The 17,564-nt window shown below is 42.5% G+C and overlaps 3 protein-coding genes across 5 annotated transcripts in view; 1 reads left to right on the forward strand and 2 right to left on the reverse strand.

Moving 5' to 3' along the window:
- slc35f3b (solute carrier family 35 member F3b) overlaps positions 1-2,552 on the forward strand; it is a 45,785-nt gene extending 43,233 nt beyond the window's left edge. For both annotated transcript variants that reach the window (XM_086168118.1, XM_086168125.1), the window contains one exon: positions 349-2,552. In XM_086168118.1, coding sequence (XP_086024244.1) covers positions 349-590 — 242 coding nt within the window. In that variant the 3' untranslated portion in view covers positions 591-2,552. The remainder of the gene's footprint in view (positions 1-348) is intronic.
- Positions 2,553-2,556: 4 nt separating this feature from the next.
- On the reverse strand, positions 2,557-5,286 carry LOC147236397 (5-hydroxytryptamine receptor 1D). Of its 2 annotated transcripts, XM_086168106.1 has the most exons (4): positions 5,010-5,286; positions 3,990-4,150; positions 3,411-3,902; positions 2,557-3,284 (listed from the first exon to the last, which is right to left on the reverse strand). In XM_086168106.1, exons 1-4 carry the CDS (start codon positions 5,170-5,172, stop codon positions 2,613-2,615), a joined length of 1,488 nt encoding a protein of 495 aa, XP_086024232.1. In that variant the 5' UTR covers positions 5,173-5,286; the 3' UTR covers positions 2,557-2,612. The 2 variants fall into 2 exon arrangements, with proteins under 2 accessions (XP_086024232.1, XP_086024223.1); XM_086168097.1 differs by having other exon boundaries at positions 2,557-3,902.
- A 141-nt stretch (positions 5,287-5,427) lies between these two features.
- On the reverse strand, positions 5,428-17,507 carry tarbp1 (TAR (HIV-1) RNA binding protein 1). Its single transcript, XM_086168085.1, has 29 exons — positions 16,507-17,507; positions 16,333-16,430; positions 16,178-16,247; positions 15,403-15,551; positions 15,236-15,288; positions 15,032-15,129; positions 14,806-14,941; positions 14,620-14,716; positions 14,105-14,194; positions 13,852-13,993; positions 13,506-13,772; positions 13,287-13,384; positions 13,044-13,199; positions 12,740-12,963; positions 12,356-12,596; positions 12,044-12,232; positions 11,739-11,938; positions 11,592-11,663; positions 11,352-11,472; positions 10,913-11,023; positions 10,005-10,154; positions 9,828-9,914; positions 9,538-9,743; positions 9,366-9,447; positions 9,104-9,275; positions 8,841-9,026; positions 8,086-8,210; positions 7,400-7,536; positions 5,428-5,814 (listed from the first exon to the last, which is right to left on the reverse strand). The coding sequence occupies exons 1-29, from the start codon at positions 17,474-17,476 to the stop codon at positions 5,634-5,636; spliced, it is 4,908 nt and encodes a 1,635-aa protein (XP_086024211.1). The 5' UTR covers positions 17,477-17,507; the 3' UTR covers positions 5,428-5,633.
- Between the last annotated feature and the right edge of the window lie 57 nt (positions 17,508-17,564).

Below are 17,564 nucleotides of genomic sequence, written 5' to 3' on the forward strand. Positions count from 1 at the left end.
TGTTGAAAAACGTAATCTTACATTAAACTCGATTTCCACATATAAAAGACCACTGCCATTTTACATGAATGTAAAACTAACTTCTAGGATCGTTCATAAATTAAATGTTTTTACATAAGGTTTTTATGAAGTCCAACCTGAAAGCCATTGCAGCTTTACTCCGTCTGTAAACAGCTATTTGTTGACAAATGTAGCATATTGGTCTGACTATTTAAGTAATGAACATAGCGCTATATCATATTGTGAATTCTATGTATAACTTTGCCTTAGTGAATTTTCTAAAGAATGAAAAACTACAAATTTTTCTGTTTACCAATTTTGCTCTAATCTGTCTCCATTTATTTACAGTGGTGGACTTCTACACATGTGAAATCCATTTCAACACAGTGCGTCTCATTGCCGTATTCATCATTTGCCTGGGCTTCCTCATGCTGCTCTTACCAGAGGACTGGGACCAGTGTATCATTCAGCTCAGCACCAGACTGCGTAAACGCGATGAACCAGCAGAGGGCAGTGCAGAGGCAGGAGCCGCCACGGGGCTCAATTGGAGAGGCCGAGGCAGGACCTCCATGTCAACATTTGCACACTGACTCCATGAAATGTTAGCATAAACGCAGACGTACACACTCCGATTGAGACAGCTTACTGTCAATGTTGCCACATCTGGTCACTACATCCTGGCTGATGCTCTGCTCTGCTCATGCAGCCTCCCGGGTGAAAAGTTTTGAACTGCCTCTCATATGTTACATTTTTGGCTTTGGGGGAAGATTGTGTATCAGTCATTCATTCGCTGTCCATTCCACTCAGAATTTATCAGAGTTGGTGCATGGACTTATATCAGATGTAATCTTCTGACCAAATGACCAGATATTACTCAATATGATACATTTTATGTACCTCCTAATCGTTCCATTTGGTTCCCTACGTTGTTAAACCTGGGAAGACTTACCATCTTGCCTGATATTTTTTCAGCTCTGTAGAAAAAAGGCCTAACATGTTTTCAACTTGCTGGCTTCGAAATGTACACATTTACACACTTACTGATCCAAAGAAGAATGCCTAAAAATGCTGAATGCCTGAAAACAAAAAAGGGAGTCCTAGAGTCACATCCCTCAGGTTTAACTTCATGACAAATACCTTCCCTTGTTTGCACTGTACATAGCTATAATTCACACCTTGGATGTCCTGGAGCTGTCGACAAGATGTGCTCCTCTGGTGTGAAGGGACCTGTCTGGATATCTGAGCATCAATCTGAGCTGGAGAAGCTTTTGCTGCACCTTCTGGTCCAGTCAGCTGAAGGAAGTCTGATCCTTTTTGACCATCCTGATTGGCCCCCTGTGGTTGTGGTTTCCTGGGGCTAAAATCCCAAACTGTCAGTGCTGACACCCGTTGGCCAGGCCCACCGTCGTGGTCACGAGATCTTCAGTCTTATTCCAAACTTTCCACCGCGTGAGCCTTGGATTGTCATTAGCAGGTGTTTTCGGTTCATCCATGAAAGCAGATCTTACTTGTTATTGATTATTCATGACTCATATCTAGAGTAATTCCAATATTTGGATGGAAAAAAAAACCAAGCACATTTAAAATAATTTATAAAAATTCAATTGGGCCTTTTTAAAAATAATTGAACCATCCATTTAACTATTTTATAAAATACAGATTACTGAGCTGCCCTTTGATTTTTTTTTTCTTATCTGCAGCAATTATCAGTTAAAAATCTTTATTTTGGGGGTTTAAGGAGACAATGGGAAGTTTGGGGGAAGGGGGTCAGAGGAGGTGTCCTTGACTGTCAAAAAAGGCACCTTCAAATAAAATGCATCATTTTTATTATAATGAAAACGTTCTTTAAGTAATTTCTGTTTACACATTACAATAGCTCAAATAGAAAAAAAGGGTTTCCCCAATACCTGATTTCATTGATCACATCTCCAAGGCAAGTTAAAAACCGTTGTGTACCTGAAAGAAATGGAGGCAAACGCCTTGTCAAGCTTCTGGTCTGGAAACTTTGCCTTGTTGTGAATGTATGAACATCACTCACCCACATGCTCGCTATGTGCTATCTGCTTCTTACGGTGCCACCAGACTGCTGCAGAAAGACTCTTAAAATACTAGCCCTCGTGTATTCAGTTGCAATCTTTTTTTCTTAAAAGTAGTGTACTTTTTTCTATGGATGCATTTGGTTGCAGACGAACCCACAGGGTCAACAAGTGACATCAGTTGGACTATAATGCACACCCTCTATGAGCAGATACAGCTGACAAGTCCACTTCACTGCCTTTTCTTTGTTTTGCAATAGAATACATTAGCACTGTTTCCCATTGTCATTCTCTATGACAATAAATAATAATATTGTATTCCTCTGGAATTATCGCTAGACATAAATGTAAACCTTTGTAAGGAATGATGATTTTTACACTGAGATGAAACATATGATTATCACATTTGAGGAAGAACTATTAAGAGTGTGAATAAAACGATGGCTTTATTAGATCTTCTGTTGGGTGTCTTCAAGTGTAATCACATGTACTATATAAAAAAATCTTTTCAATACATTGATTGTGCAGGTTTCTTTTTTTCCCCCCCTTTTCTTAGTTCGGCTTCGAAAAAAGAGACTAACAAACATCATGTTCCACTCTCACAGTTATCTGACCATAGAAGAAAGTTGCCTGCCGCTCCTTTGTCAGACCAGAGAAAGGCAGTCTTCCACCCTCATGTGGCCGAGAAGGCACCTGCAGGCAGTCAACCGTCCTGTCATGCCCAGAGTTTTGCAAGATAGCGCAGGGCGGGGGGGTGTATTCAGAGTGACACAGCGTGCAACGCTGCCCGTTTGATTGACGGATGAACTCTGAGCTCACAGTAAAAACAGAGGAACAATACTTTGATTCCTCATAGCTCTCGGTCCTGGACGGTGGACCGGGATGGTTGGTGGTCAGAGTGCAAGGGTCACTACTCGTGCCCTCGTAACCCTCCTGTCTGACCTCCCTTTCCCTGCTGACCGCGACCCCCAGGCGGTCTCTCAGCTTCTGTCTCAGTCCCTGAAGCGCGCCCTGGAAGCGCTTGCTGAGCAGCGCGTACAGCAGTGGGTTGATGTCAGAGTTAAGCAGCACCAGCCAATATGAAAAGGTGATGGCAGAGGGCGGCACGAGGCTGGCTTGGCGGGATATTGCCGTTTCTGTGGCTTGAACCAGAGCTACTCCAATGTAAGGCGTCCAGCACAGGAAAAAGGCCGAGATGACCAGGAAGAGGCGCACAACCCCATGGGTGTTGTGAGGCTGGCAGGCACTCTGAGAGAAGAGGGAGAGCAGACGTCTAGATGAAGAGCTTGTCAGCTCTGTGGTGGAAGCAGGGTAAGTGGAGGTGCCACAGTTTCCGTCGTCCCTGCTGAAATGTGATATGATATTTCCACTCACATGAAACAAGAGTTCAGCGGGGCTGTGCTGCCTCCCGCAGTACTGTTGAGACGGATGGACCGTAGGGAAGGCAGAACTTGGATCCTGGCTGCGTGTGACAGAGCCCTCCAGAGTGTGAATCCTCCTGGCATGGCTTCGGGCAACCTTGACAATGTTCACATAGCAGAAGAGAATGACGACGGCCGGCACGAGGTATGAGAGCGCGGCCATTAGAGCTGTGTAGCTGGGACTGCTGGCCCAGTTGACCGCGCAGCTGTACATCGGTACCACGTAGCTGACAGAGCTCCAGCCCAGCAGAGGTGGGCAGCTGGTGGCCAGAGCCTGCAGCCAGATCCACAGTACCACGGCACAGGTCCTCCACAGAGTGCAGCGGGAGGTGTAGCGCAGGCAGTTTATGATGGAGTGGTAACGGTCGAGAGCAATGGCCGCTATCGTCAGTACAGATGCGGTGCAGTACACGGAGGAGGTGTAACCCACGTACGAACACAGGTCCTGTTTAACCGAGAGAGAGCAACACGTCAGCAGCAAACATAAGGGCCGCGCTGGCTGCAGAAATGAATCATTGATACTGTGACGTACAGCGCAGTGTACCCATCCATGGCTCATTATGGACAACGCCACGAAAGGCATGACTCCGACGCCCACCAGGAGGTCACTGATGGCCAGGTTTATGATGAGCACCGATGTCACGCAGTGGAAAGTCTTGGTGGCGGCCACAATGATTATTACAAGTATGTTACCTGTACAAAAACACATCGGTTGACAGAGCTGGTGACTGTATCCTTAAATTGGGAGTCAATTAGTACATTCATCCATCTATTATCTACCGCTTATCCTACATAGGGTCACAGGGGATGCCGGAGCCTATCCACGCTTCCATCGGGCAAGGGGCGGAGTACACCGAGGACTGGTCGCCAGTCAATTGCAATTGCATCCTGGCATTTTTTCAAATTTTCCATTTAAGTTTTTTGCACTATGGGAGTGCAAAAAAAAAACACATACACAGGAAGGGCATGGAAATTTCACATAGAAAGGTCCCCTGTCGGAATCAAACGAGGGTCCTTTGTGCTGAGAGGCAAAAAGCACAAACTACTATGCCATCGTGCTGCCATCAATTAGTACATTTATAGGTGAAAAATATTTTAAGTGTCAATATTAGTGTCATGGAAGGAATATGGCCTGAAACATTTACCATTGAATAGAAATTAAAACTGTATTTTATGCAATTCAGTGCCTCATTTCCATAGTTATGTTCAAACAGATTCCTAATATCTAAAATTGGGTCCATATCTTGTACTTCTATTTTCATTAGGAAATATGATAACAATAATTAAGTTTTCTGAAACATTTAAGTAAAAAATAACAATTATAACATAGGCAGATTCAGCGATAATGAGGCTGTTTTGGGAATACAAAGTTAGAATTTTAAGCCAAGACTTTATAAAACCAGGGAATTTTAGTGAACAGAAGCAAAAGGCAACATGGTGATGAAATGGCTTTATCACAAGAATTTCGCATCGGTACGGACGAAAGATAATAAAAACATATCTGAGTCAGAACACATAATACATAACCGCATGTGTATGTACGTGTGCATACCTGTCACAGCGCCCAAACACATCAGCACCAGCAGGATCTCCAGCAGGAGCCGAGTCTGCCAGGTTAAGCCGGCTCCCTGGCCAGCCACCCGGCTTGCATTGACAACTGCCTCTACCTGGATTGGAGACTCGGACTCCGACCACTCGACATTCGGGAATTCCATACTCCTCTGAGAAACTGCACTCTTCAGCCCATGAGTGACAAGTGAACACTTGACGGGAAATCAAGATAATCAGTACCAAACGAACTCCATCTCCTCCTCCTCCTCCTCCTCTGCCCTGGATGGTCACCAGGTGAACTGAACTGCCTGTCTCCTTTGGAGGGGTGGGGTGTGAATATATGAGGATCAACTATAGTCTCAATCTCCTCCTCCTGCCATCACTGTTTGAGGATTTGCCATCATGTATAAGTAAAGATACAGAATAGATACTGTTTTTATTTTATTGTCAAAAGATTTTGAAGTTAAAACACAAAAAGTAGTTAAAAAAACTAACAATTAAAGCTGTGAGTAAAATATATTCCTATTAAGGAAGGCAATACATTGTATATTTATTATGTTAACTCTGAGGGAAGATGATCGCGTCACATGTAAATACTGCAACTTTACATCGGCAGATTTCTCCTTTACGGCTGTCTTGAGATTCTGTCATTTGAGCCAGATGTCAGATGTTGGCGTGTGTATTCCCAAATTAGCAAGGCAGCACTGACATGCACGTTAAGTGAACGGATGATCCCTTGCTGGGGGATTTCCACACATACATCCAGCAGCTGGAGCAAGTTGGCAGGAATACCTTCCCGCTCATTACTGTGGAGACAAGAGATGTAGAGCATATTTGTACAAAAACATCAGTACAAAACATATTCATAATTCTGTATTTTTGAATTATTGAACACTTATTCTATAGCTTCTACAACAAAACTACTCATGGAGGTCATGCCTGTCTTTCGAAGAATAGTTTGACACCATTAAATGAGATGTTTTACAATCCACATACATGGAATGTTGCTTTGCGGGCAAGTGAAATGCCACCTCTTAAATAGCAGTATGTGAGTTTAAAGGTTTTTTGAGCGTTTGTCTTTCTACTCACTTGAAAGTTTGTACTAACTAAATGCTGTTGTTGGAAGCTTGAGCTTTGTCATTCTAAGGGTGTTTCCTAATACTGGCCCGAGAGCACAAGTTCCATTTGTCTCGAATGCTTTCACGTGCACAAAAAGCTGTGAATGTTGTGGATTTTGCTCTGATGTCTATATTTATGGCTACTGCAGCGAGGCCGCAGTATTACATCACTGTTTTATTGCAATCAGCTTCACAGAAAGCTGTCAGTTTGCTACCAGCAGCAGTTTCAACACGCTTATGTGTTGTCTGAAAAAAACTAAAAAACGATAAAGGTATTGAAATGTAAGTAAAAAGTCAAAACCTTGAAATCCACCGCACAATAAAGATTTCCTTTTCACAACAAGTAAAATGTTTGTCAATCTATAAACCTCAGTCTGAACCTGACCCCTAACATGCGATTGTGTTTGTGTTTTTAATTTCAGCTTTCCTTCTGCTTAACGATAACAATGAGTTAATTCAAGAACCCTTGTTTTTGATGGTATAGAAAATCTGTCTTTCTGTGGTCTGCACAATAATTAGGAGGGGCCTCTTTGAACTGATGACTCATAAGTGCAGTCTGCAATCAGCCGAGGATATACAGAGGGTCCATCAGTGTGAGACAGGAAAGTCAAACATTAAAAGGTAATGAGGGTGGCCTCCGATGGGTCTACAGCAGGTGCCACAAACAACGAAAGCATGATTTGATGAAAATCATCGGGAGTACAATGGAGTGAGATAATAGCAAGAGATTAGGGTGGAACCACGCTGTGCCAGACTGAGCACGGCCCGGGAAGCACTGGCGGTTCGCTCATATAGTGTGTTCAGTCTAACAGTGCTACTCACACCTCTGCAACTCAACAAGGCGAAACAAAGTGGGACACCTAGAGAGATGTGATAATTATTAATTCTCTCTCTGTCTGTGGCCCGTTTGCATGACGGAATTAGCTTTAAAAGACGAGGTTGAATCAATGGATCTTTCGGTAATACGGTGACTCAAACTACCGTCGACGAGGATTGTGGTGCTGCAACAGCCACCATTTTCTTATGTTGCTTTGTGTTATTAATTTCCTGGCCTCCTTTCCTGTGGGAGAGCCAATTACTACCCAGCAAGTCCTAACATGAAGTAGAGCAGAGTGCACCTGGCCCCGCAGGAAAACACTAAACAAGTGCGATAAAGTTAAATAACCTTGTCAGCTTACTCCTCTATCTCTTGGAGTCGCTGTATGAAGGTGGCCGCCTGGATTAAAAAAAAAAAAAACAAGACTAGCGCAGAATTTCAATGGGAGCGTCATACCCCAAAAGAAGCAGCGTTTTCTCAGGAAAGTGGTAGTGTTGGAGGCTCTGACTGTTGGCCGTTTGCTCCACACCGACGATACAATAACCCTCGTTCTTCTTCACCTGCAGGAAGTCAGTGAGCTCTAATGGTTTCACCTGAAGGGCAGATTGATACAGTTTAGGAATTTACAGTAGAAATGCAAAATATTGAACAGTTCAGTGTTTAAGACATCAATTTAACAAAATAGACACTAAATAGTGTTGTTATTGTCACATTAGGTTGTGCCCCTGTGAGCGGCAGTTCCGGAGTCAAATAAGAATTTTCAAAATTTCCCCTCTGATACTGAAATTTATCTTGTTTTTGAAGACTACAATCGATGATAATGAGTACTACATTTATTTTGGAAAAGGGGGCAGGTTGGCTCATTATTGAACGTGGCGTCTGAATGATATATAGCTATCAATCAATAAGAACAAACGAAATATTAAACATAAAACCCCCTGAGCTGCCAGACCCACAATTTTAGCTAAAATCAAAACTTCATGATTGGAACTGGCTATTAAAAGCAGAGTAGACATGTAGACAAGTGTTGCTTGGGACTTTATGGAAGATGCTGCCACTTCTCTGTATTTCTTGTGGGGAAAAGCTATTATAGAGGAAGAGTAGAAATCATGGTCAGCGGAGTGAAAGGTAAAGCACTTCACCTCCACCAGTGGAAGCCACAGCTCAGATGACACACTCAGGGACTGAAAGTGTTTGTCAGTAATGTGTCGGAGGCTGTCCAGAACCAGAGCGCTGGCCCCAAAGATCTCACAGGTCCTGCACAGGCCTACAGAAGTATCAGAAGAAAGACTAACCAAAGTGCTCTCTATCTGAATGCATGATATAAATAAGTATGTTTTCAATTCAATAAAATAACTTTAAGCAACACTTTCTAGGACTTCTCAATGAAGAAAAGAGATTCCTTCTATAAGTCTACATTTTTTATGATGTTTGATAAAGGCTTTATGAGGGGGTGCCAGAGAAAGATGGATATTGTCCTTTGTTGCAGCAATGAATCTACAGCTCCAGAAGCAACAAAGGGGAAAAAGCGATTGCTGCAATTGCAATCAAGTGGCCTATTTCAGATCTGAAAAGCTAATATTCTCAGTTATATCACAGAGCTCCAATATTAGTCTTCAAAATTGGTCTTTAAATCTATAAACAAATTCTCATTGAACTGAGTCATTATCATGTGAGACAACACCACTGAAGCACATATGTGTAGAAGATTGTAGTGTGAAAAGCTGTATCTTTCCTGTGTAAACCATGATAAGAGTAACCAAGAGACAGTCTAGTGACATCCATTGATAGTGACTCCATTGAGACTGTTGGAGCCTGAAATTACATAATTATTACTTCAATTCTCTAGAATAAACTTGCCTATAAATAGCCTTCTCTTCTGCATTTCTGTGCTTACCTCCTAAATTGGTGGGTTTGTCTATAAGTGAGGCAACTACCACCAGAGCGCCGTGCAGTTTGCCCAGCCGAGCGACTCTCTTCTGTGACACCAGCTGAAGCTCCGGGTCCTGGTCCTGAATCCCCAATCTCCATGGGGTGATCTTTTTCTGCACATCAGTCCAGCGCTCTTCCTTATCCTCGTCACCTGAAAGATATAGGCACCGTGAAGACTCCAATCCAAAGGGTCCAATCCATTGTAACACCTTTGTCGTGTCACTGAACTTTTGTCTTGCTGGATCCAGTCTCCAGGCTGGAGCTGACTCAGGTCAGGAGCAGGATTCCTCAAAGGAAAAGTTGGATTTTCAGAGAAACATGAAAACTTGTCAAACTTCCGGGGCGGAATCCACTCATCTTCAGCCACCCCTGACAGACAGGGAAATGTATGGAAAATGGTCTAGGGAAGGAGGAGGGAGTATGTTACTAAATCATTTAAACTCATTTAAGAACAATTATTTCAGGTTCCATCTAAGCAGCTGAAACACACCTCTACACTGTAATCCCTGATTGGGTCGAAGGCACCAAAGAGGAAGTGCTCTTGAATCCTAATCCAGTTTTTGTTGGCATTTCTAAAATGGTAAAGAGTTGTGTTCTTAAAGAATCTCTGTATTAAAACACAGTGGAGCATTTAGCAAATATTGTGGCTTTCCCGTTCTTACCCGGTGTTCTGCATGGCCTCAGCCTGGTTCAGACAGGCCATGACTACAGTTGAAAGTGCTTGGAAACCATCAGCCCCCGCCTCACCTCGGACCTCTACCAAACCCCACAACCTCTTCAGGGCCAGCAGGGCATAGAGGCGTACGCTGAAGTTGTGGTTAAAGCACCATTGCAGGATGATGCCCACGGCTTTGACCAAGTGCATGGCCTTAAATGCACAGAGAGGCACATGTTATAGATACAAAGGAGGAATGTACAAAATAAAAAGCTGTTTGAACTGAGAAACATTTACCGGATCTTTAAGTGATGGAATGATGACGCTAAAATGCACAAGGACTGACAGGAAGGTGCAGATGCTCGTCTTGGTTCGTTCTTGATTCTGCACATGTAGAAAGGGACTGTGAAAATTACTGTTCAGTTTGAGTCAAATTCAATTTTCTGGCAGAAGTGCCCACAAGGGAGAGTTCACCATGTGAAAGCAGGCCCAGAAGCTGTCCATGTGTTGAGGATAGCGAACAAGGATCAGAATCATTGTCCATTCGATCAGGTACTTGACTGAAGCCTGGTTACTGCAGAACCCAGCCTCGAAGACCCTGTTCAGCAAAAACGACACGAAACTCTGGACAGACACACATATAACATATGTTACCATTTTGCTGGTGAACCCTAGATCTTTAACACACATGCTCATTTGCCATTTATTAATAGTGGTCAATATTGTACATTTGATTATCAAAATAAATACTCATGGGTTTTCATAGGAAAACTTTGTCCAAAACAATTAATAGGATTCTTATGTAATAAATGACAAAACAATATTTATGTATTCCATGTTACTGAATACTCAAATATAGCATTTACTATACATGACTGGTTTGTGAGAGTCTTGAGGAAGGCCGGTCTAGAGCCTATTCTACCATTCTTCTATCCATATAAACCTGGGAGTTGTAAAATTACTGCCCCACAAAAGACAACAGACCTCATGGGTAAATTAATTAGGGTGGCAATAAATGTCAGTCAACCAGTGCACTTGTAGGTCAAGAAGAGGTTGACATGATGATATCTTTGCTGCCTATGATATACCCAGGGAAAAAATTGCAATCACCACAAATTCACAAATACAGACTGACTTTTTTTGTTCGATGGCGAAATACATTGATAAGTGGGAGACGGTTTTGGAAGTAGGTTTATAAATTCACATGCTTGGGGAAATTACATGAACAATAAAGAAGCAATGGCCTTCACAAACCTCCATCATGTAACTCTGATCTATTCAGCGCCTTAATCTGTAAGGTACAATTTCCTCGAATACAATGTGCTTGTATATTTTGAAAAACCGTTCATGTTTTAGGGATCTGGTCAGCTTTTTTATCTTACCTCTTTGAGCTTGGGCAGCAATAGGAGCAGTGTCTGCCATATCCTGTTTTTAACACGGTGCTGCAGCGAATTGCTGTAGTATCGAATTTTTGACTTTGATATGTTCTCATCCTACAGAGAGACGGTGAAAGCAGGATTTGAAAGGTGAGAATTAATATATTAAATTAAGTAACTGATACCAAAAGTACGTAATAGACAAAAAAGAACTCCACGCGTCTCAAGTCACCCAGAGTATTGCATAACAAAAGAGGCATTTGTCTTTTGTGAATAACAAATTAATACGATTTTCCTTGCACATAAAATAGGTTAATTAATTATCTTTCACTCATTGAAAAAAATATTTCTCTTGAAGACGGCTCATCTTTGCTGGCTGATAGCAGTAAAATTGACGAGAATTATTAATGTGTTTCTAGATACATTTGTCATTGTGTGAAACAACCTTTTTCAGCAGAATGACAATGAGTTCTTCCATCAATCTTTCATGCAGTGGGTTAGAAGAATCCAGACGGCTGAGGAAAGCCAGCACACATGTGCGAGGGAATTGTTCATCCCTATTATCACTGGAAAAAAAGGCAGTTGTTCTTTATCAAAAAGATGTATACTGCAAATACCACCAACAGGGTTCAAATTTAAAGTCACGCTCATGATTGAGTGTGACACTGCGGCAACCGTATTTTACCCTGCGATCACAGCATTGGCTGAGCACCCCTCATCGAGTTGCTCCACGTATGCTTGGACATCCACGATGAGCCTTTGGAGGATTAATACATGATAAAAAACCCCATTGAAATATACTGAAAAACTAAGTTAATGCAGCCATGGTTACCGCTGGTCTCTCCTAAACACTGGTCCATAGACACAAGCCTCTGTGAGCATGTTGCTGTAACTGAAAACACTGGAGAAGCTGGCATCATCGAGGCCAGAGCTTTCTTGATGGTCAGGAAGCCAGGTCTGACAACAGTGTTGAAGCAACACACTGAACACTCCACACTTTGACTCTGAGAGCTCCATCAATTCAGTGGCGATCTAAAACAAACAAATAAATAAATAAGAGCATTTTAATGTCAATATAATTAGAAAACGTGTTTGATAGAAAGATTCAAGAGGTCACTGGGCCCTTTTTTGGGTCACCTGTTTCATAGCTGCGGTGAGCAGTGGTGCCTGACTGTCTGTCAGCGCGAGCAGTTTATGCTGAAAGGTCATGGAGATGAAGCTATGCAGGGCAGGCCAGAAATCATGGGCATTAGTGCTAAGTCCTTGCACCAGCCCCCACGTCTGAGTCACGGCTTCCACACACAGGGCCTCTTCATCAGGCGCTAACTGGTATTAAATATCGCATCATTGGAAATATATCAGGCTGTGATTCTTTATTAGTGGAAAGAGATTCAAAACCGATTCTCATCTCAGTATTTTTCGCTTAAGAGTTTACCAAAACGTACTCACTTGTGGCAACACTGTCTCCATGAATGTAAGTAGAGGCAGCACCAGGTCATTGGTCAAAAGACCAAGAGCTTCCACACAGCTGGCCAAAGCAGCTTTTAGGATGTCTGAGGACCTCGGCTCTATAGACTCAGGAAGCCCAACAGTCTTTATCAGAAAACCGAGGCAAATCCATTGGTTCCTCATGAAATAAGCAGCTGTTCGTCCCCAGTCTTTAAGCATGCAACCCTGCTCTCCTTCGTCACTGAGGAAGAGTAACTGCATCTTATCTTGACAGCCCAGTACAAAAGATCTTATCCATAAAATGTTTTTACCTAGACCTTAAAAAAAAAAGGTTGATACAGTTTATGTTTTAAAGCAATTTCACTTCAGTTAGACATCACTGACCTTGAGGTGTCTATGTGAGGCTTCAGCAAGCGTCGATTGAAGTTTCCCAGAGCTGAATTACTTTGTGAGGAAAACACTGGGCTATAGAATTGGTCATTCAGTGATTTCAGAATACACATGGTGTCAGAGTGAATATCAGTCCCTTGCTGCTCAATAAGTTGACATGCCACAGAGAGCGATGCCATCGCCACCACTTGAGCAACCTGGGCGGCCACAGAGGGGACCTACAAATTTAAATGCACTGATAAATAACAGAGCAGTCACTCTAGTTAAAAAAACAAGGCACATATGTTTAGCTTCCTACCTTATGGTTTGGTTCTTGTAGAATCTTGAGGCTGTACTTGATGATATTAGGGATATAAGTGTGCTTAAATCGACTGCAATGCTGTTGTGTGGAATAGAACATGGTCACTTGTTTCATGACACACAGATAGAGTTCTGCGCGCTCCACGTCAAAAAGCTATAGAGACAAAACAAATCTACCTGTTAAAGGTGACAAAGGGGCCTTTCTACTATTTGGAGTGATGGAGTAATGAGTACTTTTTACCTCCTGGAGTTCGCCACACAGTCGCCTTAAGATAAACTCCTGGATTGGATCTACATGGTCAAAAATGAGCCTCTCCATGGCAGCCATCACATCATCCTCTTTAGTTAGAAGAATAAAGAGCTTAATATGTATCTCTCGACACATTTTTTGATTAATTTACTGCATATTTATGAGGGTGAAACAGGAGTTCTAACATTGAATGTGCATATCGTTACAAACCTTGATCCTCTCTGACACACTGATCCCATGGTGTTCCTCTAAGCTGGAACAGTCTGAGCAGGAGCTGTAGACTCTTGTCACTCTTACGAAGAGGTAAGTAGATATTTGTGCTGACCCTGCTTAGGGTTTCCAGCAGAGGAGACAACACTGACTCCAGGGTTCTGGCGATCTCTGCTCCAGGTCGGGTCTTCTCCATGTCAACACACAGCAAAATAGATCTGGCCAACTTGTCAGCCTCTCTCAAGTCAGGTAACTTCTCAGACTGACCTGAGGAGGATTACAACAAGTTCAAATAAAACCCTAAAAGTACAACCAAATCATAAATTATATTTCACAAAATACTTACCAGTACTTGCCGGGACTTGAAGAAAGTTGTGAACTGCAAGCCGAACATATTCTCTGAGGGATACTTGACTTTTACAAACACCAGGGCGATCCATTATCAGCGGCTTAAAATTACCTTCATTTTTTGACAGCCAGGCGCAAACCTGCAGCAAGACAGAACTATATCAAGTAGCAGTAAGTCAGTCATTGACACTAATGTACCATTAGGTATGTGCTACGCTTAACTACTTCAAGTATCTGCCATACCATCATACCTGATTCCAAAGGTCTGTCCCTCTGCAGAGTGATTCATCTGTTCGAAAATGCATCAGGAAAGCGAAGATATCATGGAAGGTTACATTGTTCTGAAAAGATAAATCTGTATGAGCGCAGAAGGGATGGGAGAGTTCAAAAAGCATCCAATTATTATAACTTGGCAATAAATATTGCTGTATTTGAAATTGGCTACACTTTGTAGCATGATGGGGTAGTAAAATTCAATTAACTATCATTCACATCTTCATAAACTGTTGTCCAGCTCAAAAAAAGTGGCATCACATAAGACTCAAAGCCGAATTGTTGGTCTTTTTCTTTACTGTTTTTGAGCATTTTATACATCAAACAATAACTGAGGAAACAAATACCAAATTACTTGAAAATGAATCATCAACACATAAACATTTTTGCTTGAAACAGGTTTGTGAAATAAATTAAATAAATCTTGTCGGACAAAACAGACTCTGCCTAGTCTAATCGTCACAGAATGTTTGTTTTTCTTATCAAGACTTACCACATCTAAAAGACAGAGGGCAGTCTTTAGCAGGAAGCACTGAGCAGCCCCTCTCAGAAGGACTTGGTGTGTGATCATTGTGCAGCGCAGTACCTCACTGTAAATGACCAACACAGTGAGTGGTTCCACATCCCATATGTTGATGACAATCAAGTTTCTCAAAGTACTGACAAAATTTAGTACAACCTTAGAGCAGCAAGCCCATCAGTCCCTAGTAGTGGGCTTGGAGGGAGTTTGGAAAGAGCCTCAGAGAGAAACAAGAGCGGCACTGCGCACCAGTGCTTGGAGCTCAGGTGTTGTATCATCTGCAGCAACACACGGCCTAAAATAAGAACAGAATAGTCAGAGATAAATGGATCTTGGAGCAACTTGAAGACAGGAAGAGCTTTGTGAACAAGCCCTCTTTCCACACCTCTGTCCTCCAGTTGCAGAGTACAAAAGAAGTTGGTCAAGAAGACTTGGAGTTTAGCCACAAGCTCGGGACAATCTCCATAACTCTGGCCAGGTGACCTAGATATCACAATAGATAACAGTTTGTTAAGTGTGGTGCCCATTAAAAACGGATTCATGTTGTATTTAATAGATTTTTCTTAATCATTTAATTTCAGACACTCACTTATGGAAAAGCGACGTTTCAGACAGAACATCCATAAAGGGGCCAACAATGAACTGAGGACAGAAGTTAAATTTGATACACACAATTACCCTCAAGTGACTTTATAGATCATAACATGATAAACTCTGGAGAAAATTAATAAAAATGAAACATCATTGAGCTGTTACCTGAGAGGAAGCTGCGGCAAATGTTGTCTGTTGAAGAAGCTGCAGCTCCAGCAGGTGGCACACTCCCTCTTTCATTAAGGTTTTGTTCTCACTCTGGAACATCCTCTGGTAAACACAGAGGAGCCAGGAGGGCTGGAAAAGGCCCTGACCTGAAAATAAAAAAGGCAAATAGTGTGAGATGGAAGGCAAAAAACCAAGCTATGCTTGTTGTACAGATCTGATTTTGAAAATGTAGATGACTATAAATCAAAGAACAGGGTAACAGGGGAGGATTAGTTTGCTTAGAATTAATTCTGATAAATGATGTCAGGCTCCAGCTTTGATATTTTCACATGTTTAATGCTGAAGTAATTAAAACAAGTTATGACCTTAAAATTTGAATCTGTTTCTCCTTTTTCATGAAATAGTCTGGAAATCATATCTTAGTGTCTCACATTTTCTGTTTGATTACCCATTGTAAAACAAAAGAAAATAAATCCCGCCAAGTCAACCACCTAATTTTGATTAAAAAATATCACAGTATGCAATGCTACTTAAAATATCGAATCTGCAGCAATTCATGTTCAAGACACTGGAAAATCAATTTTAGAAATGAACACATTCTTTGTTCATCTAAAAATATTGGAACACTCTGATTTAGTTATTTTTTAACTAGAAACTACCTAAGAGCCTGTTTCCAGACACTGGAAATTAACCTGTTGTAGAATAAATAAATACATTATGATTAGATCACACCTCAGGACATAATATGGGTTTTCCTCATTGTCTTTAATACCTTGATTCTCATTTGCGGTGGCTTGGACTAATGAATTTATTCTGTTAAGAACTGGTCGGACAACATGAACCTACAGGGAGAGAGAGAGGACATAATAAGCAGAATTATTTACACAGCTTTAATTCCCACCTATGAATTGGTTGTAAACCAGTTACCTGATTTTCCTCTAAAGTTTCCATCACAAGGACAAAGTCGTCCCAGAACTTCCTAAGCAGTGTGCTTCTTTTTGGGCTCCATTTAAACAAGATCTTGTCTGAAACAAGAAAGGTCAAGAGGAAGGACATACAGCACAGTGCACCTGAAGTTACTAGTGTACCTGAGCATCTCACCTTCCGCCAATAGGCTGGGACAGTCCACACCTTGCTCCTCACAGAGGAACACACACCTTTTCAGCAGGTACAATGCCCTCTTGCGTGACAAACTGTCTCTGTGTATCAGCCCGTCCTGGATCATCATCCAAAACTGTGGGCAGTGACGAGGATCCGACAGAAGAGTGGAGGAGGATGAGGAGGAGCTCAGACCTTGAGGGTCCAGCAGATGGTCTGACAAGACGGTCAAGCACAGTAGTGCCCGCTCTGTCACTACGGCTGAGCGCTCAGAGGAGTACCAGTTCTTTAGATCTCCTAGGATCGAGCAACGGACTGTGTTTAGCGTCTCACCACTGCAGCAGCTGAATAGCGTCAGGAGGACGTGGGTGGTGATTTTAGACACAAACTCATCGGGGAGAGTTTTGATGCAGGTCATGGCCGTCGATAGCGTAGTCAATGTGAGTTGTTCATCTCGCGACAAAGCAGGTAAAACGGCAGCCACGACCTCGCTTGCAATCTCCACACTAAGTTTTCCCAAACTATGCGGCGGCTCCTCTTCCGGTTGCTGCAGTGACGGCAGGACGACCAGAGCCACCCGCCCCGCCACAGCTTCGTCGCATAGCGGGACGCAAACACCCAGCAGGCGGCAGACGGCAGCGGTGCTTTCCCAGCTACGCGTACCTCCAGTTTCTCCAGACATTCTGGAGAGAAGAGGCAAACACTGCTTCCAAATAATACATTCAATTTTATCTATAATGCTTTGCTTTCTCGTGGGTGTAAACTGGTTCCTTTCAGAGTCACAAAGAAGACAACCGAGTCCCTCAATGAAAGCAGTAAGAGCCTCCACCTGCTCAGTCACTGGCCACGTTTCCGTCTGCCAGCACAGAGATTCAAACAAAATGTCAAAATTGGGGGAATGGGATAAAACAGCGTTTATCAACACAGAATTCATTGTGTTGCTCTCACGGCCCCGGGAACGGGTGGCGTCCATGCAGTCCTCACAGTCTTTCCTCTCAGCTGCCACATGCCTCGTCCAGATCGAACGTAAACTTCCGCAAACGTAAAACTATCGCGAGAAG

The sequence above is a fragment of the Fistularia commersonii genome, chromosome 2 (genome assembly GCF_037954325.1).
Source record: "Fistularia commersonii isolate RoL2024-O1a breed Wild chromosome 2, RoL_Fcom_v1.0, whole genome shotgun sequence".
Lineage (NCBI taxonomy): Eukaryota > Metazoa > Chordata > Actinopteri > Syngnathiformes > Fistulariidae > Fistularia > Fistularia commersonii.